The sequence below is a fragment of the Rhipicephalus sanguineus genome, chromosome 3 (genome assembly GCF_013339695.2).
Source record: "Rhipicephalus sanguineus isolate Rsan-2018 chromosome 3, BIME_Rsan_1.4, whole genome shotgun sequence".
Classification (NCBI taxonomy): Eukaryota; Metazoa; Arthropoda; class Arachnida; order Ixodida; family Ixodidae; genus Rhipicephalus; species Rhipicephalus sanguineus.
In genome coordinates this window covers 37,736,641-37,746,312 of record NC_051178.1, presented here as the reverse complement: position 1 = coordinate 37,746,312, position 9,672 = coordinate 37,736,641, and the positions used below count along the sequence as shown (strand labels likewise).

At 42.6% G+C, this 9,672-nt stretch overlaps 1 protein-coding gene across 2 annotated transcripts in view; it reads right to left on the bottom strand.

The window, feature by feature from the left end:
* Positions 1-2,957: 2,957 nt before the first annotated feature.
* Positions 2,958-9,672, bottom strand: part of LOC119386569 (ras-related C3 botulinum toxin substrate 1) — a 34,661-nt gene continuing 27,946 nt past the window's right edge. For both annotated transcript variants that reach the window (XM_049413180.1, XM_037653854.2), the window contains exon 5: positions 2,958-6,335. In XM_049413180.1, the coding sequence (XP_049269137.1) occupies positions 6,258-6,335 (78 nt within the window). In that variant the 3' untranslated portion in view covers positions 2,958-6,257. The remainder of the gene's footprint in view (positions 6,336-9,672) is intronic.

Below are 9,672 nucleotides of genomic sequence, written 5' to 3'. Positions count from 1 at the left end.
GTATATAGGAAAAAATGTCCCTGTAATATCTTTGAAAAAATGAATTGATCGGTTTTTAAAAACTGAAAGCACAACAGGATGCACGTTCATATTAGACCAAAAGAATCACGTCAGTAAAAAATGTGAACGAGTATGCAATTATATGCGAACCGTAGACATCACAAATCATTAGTTCTGCAGGACCATGTAACCAGGTTTTGTAACATTGCACTCAGGCTTGTGGAAGTGTTGGTTCGGCACATGAACCTTAAAGTGCTAATTTCGTACACGTCCCAAAATGTTCCATTACTGTTTCTGCACCAACAACATTTTAGACAGAAGCGTGCTTTTAGTAAACACTTTATATACATTGAATGATTCCTTCCAAAAGCAAGAGCTCTTTGTAAAACCTTCACCGCACAAAGCCACAGCTTTGTCTAGCCACTGTCAGTGGTGTAGTGGCAGGTCACAGGAGCACTCCTATAAGAACAAAAAAGAATGTTGACCCATGCTTGTGCCAGTAGACACACATTCTCCAAGTTGAGCTCAGCAGACTACACACAAGCAATCCGGCAGCTGCTTAAATTTGATGGTTCATCAAGGACAACAGTCTCCAAGTGCTTGTTCGTGCATGAGCCACAAATGAACATATCAGACATGCTCCACTAAACTTGCACATACAATACAGTAGACTCTCAATAAACGAAACTCTCTTAAATGAAATTGCTGCTTAAATGGAACAACTGCCTCTAACATGATTGGTTTTGTGCTTGAATTCTGCACCCCTTTTCATCTCTCAGTAAACGAAACTCCTGTTAAATGAAACATATTTTCCTGGTCCCTTCAGCTTCCGTTTAACAGGAGTCTACTGTATTTGAACCAAGATAAGCGAGTGACAAGTGAAACATAGGTATCGTGCATGCTTGCAGTAATTTCCAATGTCACACCACTGAATTTATTGCGAGTACTTGTTCAGATATTTGTTCTAGTCTTTATATTATAACCCCCCTGTGCAGTTTGTTCTTTAAAATGAGAGTGGCAAGTGGTTGCTATGGTAGTTTATGTTTATTACCACTCATGTTCCCATCATGGAAGGGTAACAATACATTGCAGGGCCCTTTGAGCTTCGCTTGTTACCTCTGGCAAGCAGGCCTCTGGATGGCACCGCCCAAGATCACAATAGTGCGACTACAGATGGGAACCAATCTATTGCCAGTTTATAGCAACAGTAGCAAGTTCCAATTCCTCAGAAGTCAGGGCACTGGCCTCAGAGACCCACTACACCTTACATCAATCAGATCCTGCATTGTACTAAGGATTCCCTGCTTAAAGGCCTCAAAGAAATTCTTGTAAGCCAGCCTATTCTAGTTAGTGCCACTGCTATTCAACTCAATTCATTACCACAACAGCTTTATTTTTTTTTTAAATGCGAATGCATTTCATAGTCGGGTTGCTTTCTCCATGTTTCATCAGCAGTCGTGGTCCTTTGTCTCACAAGCTACTACACGACAACTTGGTGCATTGTGCAGCCCAGCTGAATAGCAAGTGCAACCACTGCAGGACAGTTGCGAAAGGTGCAAGCTGTAATACTTTCATACACTCCCAGAAAGCTGCACGTTGTTTTGCAGTGGGAAAGTGCTCCTCACTGACTACTGCGTGTTGCAATGCATAACCTTTGCATGCACTGGCTGCTACGCTTGGGACCCACACCATGCCAGTCTGCATGTATCATTCAAGACTACTCATATACACATGCGTGCTTCCCTCCTTGCAATGCAAAACATTTTTCATCTGTCCACAGAGGCCTTCAGGAAAACTGTCACGGGACAGCCGGTAATAACTACGTTAGCAAAAATCCATGTGTTTGCTCCCCAATGAACAGCAGATGCCTCAGAGCAGCAAAGGGCCTTGAACCAGTAGTGCTTTAACAGATGACATGATTGTTTGCTATCCACCTATTGCACGAAACTGTTTCACTAGGTAGACTATAAGAGAAACATACACTTCACTTTTGTAGGCATAGCTATGGAAGTGTTGCTACTGTTTGGCACCTGAATATGCAAGGAATGTATTTTTTGTCTCTTTGCTAACAGTAATTCTAGTGTGCAAAAACATGGGCCTTTGGAAATTGCCACAGAAGTGAGGCAGAACTCTTAATGTGAAACTACGAACACCAAAGTTGTGGTTGTCACTGGGTGGCTTTAGAAAGCAAACTAGCAGCACTTGATTGTGCATTCGATGAAGCATTGAGCGGCCAGTGCAGCCGCAAACATGTGCTCTCATTCGGCTCCTTGGTAAGCATAAGCACAAGAACTGTTCCAAGTGAAAATGCGCTTGCCCAAAATGGTGCTTTCTTTTGAAAAAGTCTGCACGAAAAATGAAATGGCAAATAAGAATACGTTTGGAGCAACAGCTTCTAACTAGTGTGCACAGGGCCCATTAATGCCACCAAGCAATGCTTTCTGGAAGCTTATTATGAAGCCCTTCAAGGTGTGCAAATAAAGGGTATTCTCTCGTTACTAATTTTGCAACTCTCATGATGTTTCACAATGCAATATCTAGAAAATAGTCCAGTGGTTGCACAAAATAAAGCTGAATACAGTGCAGTAGGACAGTAAGCATGTTCAAAACAAATTAGATATGCTACACACTAATGACCAAGTGTGCTCAAAAGTGGGGATGGTAATATAAATGACTGATTAATCGGTTAAAAGTATCAATGGCCCCACTTTTAGCATTAATCAATCGATCCCTTCACAGAGAGAGGCAAGAGGTGCAAAATGAAATCACACTAGAATGCCAAGCAACAGGTGATGCTGGAGACGGTGGACCCCCCCAAATGAGGCCATAGAGGAAGGAACGAACTGCGCAGCATTCCTTTGCATTTTTCCTTGTAACAGTAATCCGCCTTTTTAAGGCAGCCACCCCAACCCCGCTTTCACAATTGCCCTCCCCTCCAGCTCTAAGGAAATCAGTTCCAGCCTTGAAGAAGACAAGTCCACTCATCGAAATGTCAGCTCGAGCACTCGCCCACTATTTACGGATTTTTTCACCAAAAAAAAAAAATGTTACTTGAAAAACCATGCATGGAAGGCGATCAATTTAATGTGAAATTCGCAAACCACCAATCCATTCAGAAATACCTATCCCTACCATTAATTAATGATAGGGATAGGATAGGAATAAATTTAAAAAATACAGCAATTAAGAAAATCCTATCTCCATCCCTATCATGACCCAGATGCTAACTGTTTCAGCGTGCCTAATGGCTTTGGGAGCACTACTCTTCTCGCTGGAAGACATTCAAGCAATGCTTTCTCTTACTATGCTGCAACAAGGCTTGACTGTGGGTCACTCTTGCTCACTGCACTTGACCTGTGCTGTCTGTTCAAAGAATCGTGGCAATAGTTTAGTCATGCACCAAAAATGACAACAAGGTAAACATGGTACAGTGTACGGTAAGTAGTGCACACTGTGAGGACATGCTTGGCTTCAAGGGCTACTGTACAAAATGTGCCCACAGCAAAGAAATGTCGTGTGTGGCATACAATCAACCTGCACGTTATTATTACCAATGCCTTGATTCTCAAAGGGAAAGGAACATCTTTGCAGTTCGAGGGGTGGCGGGCTTATGGGCATTTTTAGTGTCTCAATTCCTCTGTCTCAATCAAGGCCAACAGTCAGATCAGACGAATCGGCAGGAAAACCCTCATTATTGCTGAAAACTACTCGGTGCACCTCGTTAACACTCTGTTAACAAATGTGGTGGCTGGAATTCTGGCCTCCCTCGTTCCAAGAGGCGTCATAAAGAGGCATCTCTTTCAGCGACAGCTCGAATAACCTTCGAATGAAGTTGTCAATCTCAATATCAATGCATGACCGGTTGTGGAAATGCTTACTAATGGAGCGTGACAGCAACCACCATTCAGAACTGCTGCTAGAGGAAAGTGGGACAGCTTATGACGCCACCTGAAATAGTAAGGAATGTGATGCGTGTGGTATGTGAGATGAAGTCGAAGAACGACTCTTCGCGGATGCTTTGGTAGCATTTGAAGATTACGAGCAGCGCAAAGACAAAGCATGCACACCAGTTGCACTGATGACCAACGAGATCGTCAACACCGTTCGCAATTAAGGAAAAGAGGACGCTGAGAGCAAAGAAGACACCAAGATAGCACCCACGATCACAAGCAAACAACTGGCGTCGAATGCCAATGTTTTAAAGCGCACGACAATGATGCGTACCTTTCTTGGCAACAATGCCACGGCAGTGCACAAGAATGCAGACAACGTGAAGCCTCCACCAGACAATGATCACAGACCTCCAAATAAGTGTGCATTCATTATGGAATACATTTACATTGTTTTCGTGCCATTTTTTTTGCGCTTGTTGGACATTAACACATTTGTGGACATGCTCCTAGTGAAGATAGGGAACTCCTTTCGTAGCACTTGTAATTTGTGAAATAAAATTTGATTTTTTCAGTACAACAATTGTTCAATATAAATGAATTTTAGATGTCCCTTGCGATCGGTTGTATTGAAATTTGAGTGCACTTTGCCTCCAGCGCTTTCCGGCCTGTGATGCAATAATAGCTGCCACTCATTTTATGAACTGCTTTCTAAACTGTCATGACAGTGTCAAGGCCCCTTCACTGCTCTGTCAAGTGAGTGCCAAACTAATGCTGTGAAACTGCTTGAGCCATTGTGCACCACAGGCATAACTAATATAAGGCTAGAGCTCAGTCGCAGGCCTCGGTGGAACACCAATCAATGTGTAGCACCTTTGTGGCAATTGTAGCAGTGCTGTTTTGAAGCACCAACACCAAGGGTGACAGGGCAGCACATGCTGCATGCAAAATTAGCAACAAAGGATGTTCATGCCTAGCATGGCACACATTTCTCAGCTGCTCGCCGATTGCTTCTTTCCACTATTCTGGGATACAGTGTCGTCTCTGCTACTGCACTCTGAACCGAGCCGTGCTTGGCGAGGCATGTGCCTGCAGGTTTATTTTTACGTTAAAAAATTGCACATATTTATTATGCTAGTGCAGCTTGCTGTTAATTAGCATCCTTTTAAACTTGCAGTTCTTTAATGAACCATGGCAATTTGCAGTTTATCGGCTAACCATAATTACTATAATCATGTCACACATGACATTTTACTGCCATCAGGGAAACTTTCCTGGCGACAATGTGCTGGAGACAAAAATAAGCAGGAACTGTTGTGCATGGCAAAGCAGTAATTATAGCGCACTGGAGCTTTCCACGCTGTTTCAACTTGTACAAAGGGCACACACGAAGAACACACTCGCCAAAGATCCTCTTTTGTTCTTGCACCAATGCCAGTGTTCCCCACAACGTCTGACAAATGTGGAGGTGCATCCTCATGTGTTGAAGTGCTAACAAATACAGGAATGCACAAACAGTAGATGGCATGCCAGGAATAATTTCATTTTGTGTGTTGATGAAGAAACAAAGCAGAAGATATACGCTTACGTAATGCCCAACAGACATTTTGTGGGCTGCAGCTCTTCATCAACTCCAGCCAAACTTCTGTTATGCATCTGCTTGTGTGGATACAGCTATCGGTACCTTTAAAAGAAGACTGTGTGCTTAATGCTGCTTCGTTATCGCTGAAATTTTCAATAAGAGCGCATTTTACTGCCATTCCGTAAGGCACTCAAGGATCACCATTAACCTGATTCATCCAGAAAAAATAAATACTATCATGCTTCTGCAGTGACATGCCTTCATTTCATTGTATCGTTTTAATTTAAAAAAAATAGACATAACACACCCAGAACGTTTTTGTTAAAAAGCATTTTGTGCTAAAAAAAATATCACAAGAACATAGATAAACCAGCCCTACTTTCTTGTTCAGTGATGATAAATGCTTTGTTAAACAATGGCAACTAAGAAGAGCAATCTTGTTGCCAAATTTGAGAAATATCAAAGCAGTGGTATGTGCAACATCATCTTTTAAAGTTGTCTGAACAAAATTTCAGTAGTTTTGCCCAAGAAAGTGGCAGCACAGAGCAAAAGTGACAAAAACAAAAAAACACAGACAGAACAGGTGCAGCAGTGCTGTATTGGTTGCACCTGGCACGACACAAATAAGTGCTGCCCAGTTAGTCGACACTCTATTCTTATGTTGATGCGTTTGCACCTATGTGTCCTCGGTGAGGGTCTAGGCGTAGGGACAAGCTTCACACAGGGGTTGAGAGACGACGCTGGACGACCACCCTTCGGACAAAAACTAGGTGGGAAGAAGAGCCCTAGACAATCTTGCACCGCCGCTGCCTCCGCTTCAGAGGCTCTGGCCGGAGAACTGCCCGCACTGCCTCGTCAAACACCTGCGCGTTGCACAGAAATGTCTCAGTAGCAGCCCCCCCAGCACACAGATGTCCAGGTAGACACTGCTGTTTTTATTATCATGAACAAGGGCATGTAAAGTAGAACACTATGCACAAGTACAGCACTGACAAATTGTGCACAGCATGATGCAAGCTCGAAACCTTGAAGAGACACTAAGCAAAAAAAAAAAAAAAAAAGATCGCTAGTGAATTACCTTTTCACAACACGAAAAGCACAATTCTCGTCCTGAAAAGACACCTGCTAAGTGAGAAGGCGTGCGGAAAGAAAATGCAGATGCTGACGTCCATGCGGAGTTCATGCACCATGTGATGTCAGATTTTGATGCTGTCTGCTAGGGCCTAAATAGTTCTTAATCGATAAAAACAAAGTGCCTATATTGTCCAAGTTTCAGCAAATTCGCTGAAACATACCAAGTTTCAGCAAGTTTCGTTGACCCAATGTGGCCAAAATACAAAAAGAGACTTTGAAAGCTCAGATTTCACAGTGACTTCAATTGCAGATTTCAGCAAGATATTTAAAAAATGCAACTTCAACCTTCCTTTTCCTTTTCTATTTAAAACCCATGATGGTGAAATTAGCCACACTAGAGTTTCAATACAGTCGAACACGTTCTTAACTAACTCGAAAGTGCCACGAAAAGTGGTCATTATATCAGTAGTTCATTGTATATATGAACTCGCTCTCAAAAATGTGCACTTAGCGACCAACCGTTTTTTTTTTTTTTTTCATTTTTTTTTCTGTGCATTTTTATGAAGTTCTAACAACCCTCCAGTGACAAGTTAAGCCTTGTCGCGTCAAGAAGCGACACCTGCTGCGTGCTCACAAGTAAATTAATCTGCCTTTGCAATGAATTGACACCATGTTGACAAACCTTTTGATGAATTGACACCGTTTCAGTGAAGCGCGGTACCGCCACATAGAGCTGACTATCCCTGGCTAGTTGCTTGCAGCGCGTTGCCTACTAAAACTCCCGCCACCATAGCCGGGCCGCTTGCTGTAACTGTATGCATGCGTTTGTGCGTTCCTTGCACCCACTTCATTTCGGACCGTGCACGGGTGCGAGTAGCCTGGTCGCTCAACGCAACAAAGCATTTTGCAAGCTACGCGCACACCAACGTTACTAGACTAGGTACAGTTTTCTTCCTGTGACTGCGTGGACTGGCCACCGATTCTCGCATCTTGTGGCGCTGCTGTTCCTTCTTGCAGCCACGGACAGATTGCGCAGCAATCTGTCCGTGGCTGCATACGTGGTTTGGCATTGTGTTTACATGCATATTTAGCTGAATTCTCATTTTGCGATCCTTGTACTCTAGCTGCGGTGTGCTGACAGCATTCAGCAAGTGAACGATGCCGACGTATTGCGTTCCTGGGTGCACGAGTGGCTACACGATGGATGCCAACAAGTTGGCCCAGCATTTCTTCTTCGCTCCGCACGGAACAGGTCCCTTCCACGCGCCGACAGAGAGCTCTGGACGAAGTCGAAGGTTAAAGACATCTATGCTCACGACGATATCCTCAAAAACTACGTACATGGTATCAAGAGAACGGTTGCTCAAACAGCGTGTCCTTGATCACCAAAACACGTGCAATAGGACGATCAACACCCGCGATAGAGGCAACAACAAGAGCAACGTTCAAGAGAGCACAAATGAAACATGGCCGGCGTCCAGCTGCTGTAGATGAGGGTAGCGTTCGTTTAGAAACTTTTGCACGTGCTTTTACGTCATCAAACCAGTATAAGTTAATCTAGTAATTAATACGATATTTACGAATTGCAAAAGTTACGTATACGTAAGTCAACAGTCATCTCCCTAAAAGGTCCCTGGCGTTGAGACTAGACATTCGGTCCGAAATCGAATGCGAATGTGTTTCAGGAACTCATTCGACGGGAAATGACGTTTTCATCGAATGGCATTAGTTTAACCGTGTGACAGCACACAAATGGCATTACAAACGAATGACATTAGCTGTAAATGACATTAGATTTGCCGTGTGACAGGGGTATTATTTCCTTTTTTTCCTCGCTGTCATTCCGCCACTGAAGGAACAACTGAAAAATGAGCGAGGTCGCTTGGAGCGTCCGAAATCTGCATGCAGTGCTCACCGATCTAGCATATCTTAGTCGTGAGAAAACTGGAGCGGGGCATGCACGAGCGCGTGCCTCTCTCACACTTTAGAAGACCTGTTATAACTTTTTTTTTTCGCTTCGTATGTGCCATATTTTTACCACGACCGTGTCTGAAATGTTCGTTGTAAAAGTAGGAGGCTTTGAAAAATGTTCTCTATATGTGGACGCAGTTTCAATGGGTAGAATACGAAAATCCTAAGTGCACCAAAATAGGGTCGTTATAACCGATAGATCGTTATAAGTGGGTTCAACTGTAATGATTCCTCAGTTTAAAATGATTCACTGCTTCACTTCAGTGTCCTTTAATACTTTCCGGTCCATGCCTATACCATTCGATAGCCCATTAAATATGGTTTCAACTTCAAATTTTGCCGCACTCAGAGCTCTTATGAACAGCTAGCATGGTGTTTATTTTTTACAATGCGAAAGGAATTTTAAAAGCCATTAATTAAGGGAAGGCACTGGTCTAAAAACTGCTTGTTCTAATTTTTCGTATATCCAGGTAAAATTTACACACAGTATGTATTTTTCGCTGCTGAAAACAAATATGCAATTACTTTTTGTCTATCATGCACGGATTTCAAAATATTGACTGTTCCATACACTTGCATTCTGCCCAGACTTTTGACAGCTTTCTCACAAAAGTCCTTTATGAATTTGATGTAACTGCATCCTATAAAGACCAGAAAGTGCAAAATAACTGTTACTTTATTTTTAGCTGCATCCATTCAAAAGTTATGGCCTTAGCAAGTACACTCATGAGAAATCAGAAACTGTTACTTAATTTTACTGCTAATTAAATCACAGTTCTAAATGAAATTTTGTAATTTCTTGGTTTTCTGTAACTAATCAATGCATAAGCTTTCAAATACCACAAGAATGATCAAAATCTGACAGCTACATTAAAATATATTGTGGGAAACAGCCTATAATGTGATGAAAAATGTGGTTTTGAGAAAATGAGAAAAAGTTTAGAAACATGGTGGCCACTTATTTTGATCTGGAAGAGGCATGAATTGGTGTTCGTATGATAGTAGAAGCCACCAGGAACATAGTCATCATTATTCTTCTTAGTATGGTTACTTTTACTCGGGTCTCGCTGGTGACTTGCTGCGTTCTTGCAGCTGCCGATATCACTTCCTCCCAAATGCATGAGCAATTCTGAACTGCTAATGACTGCCTGCCAT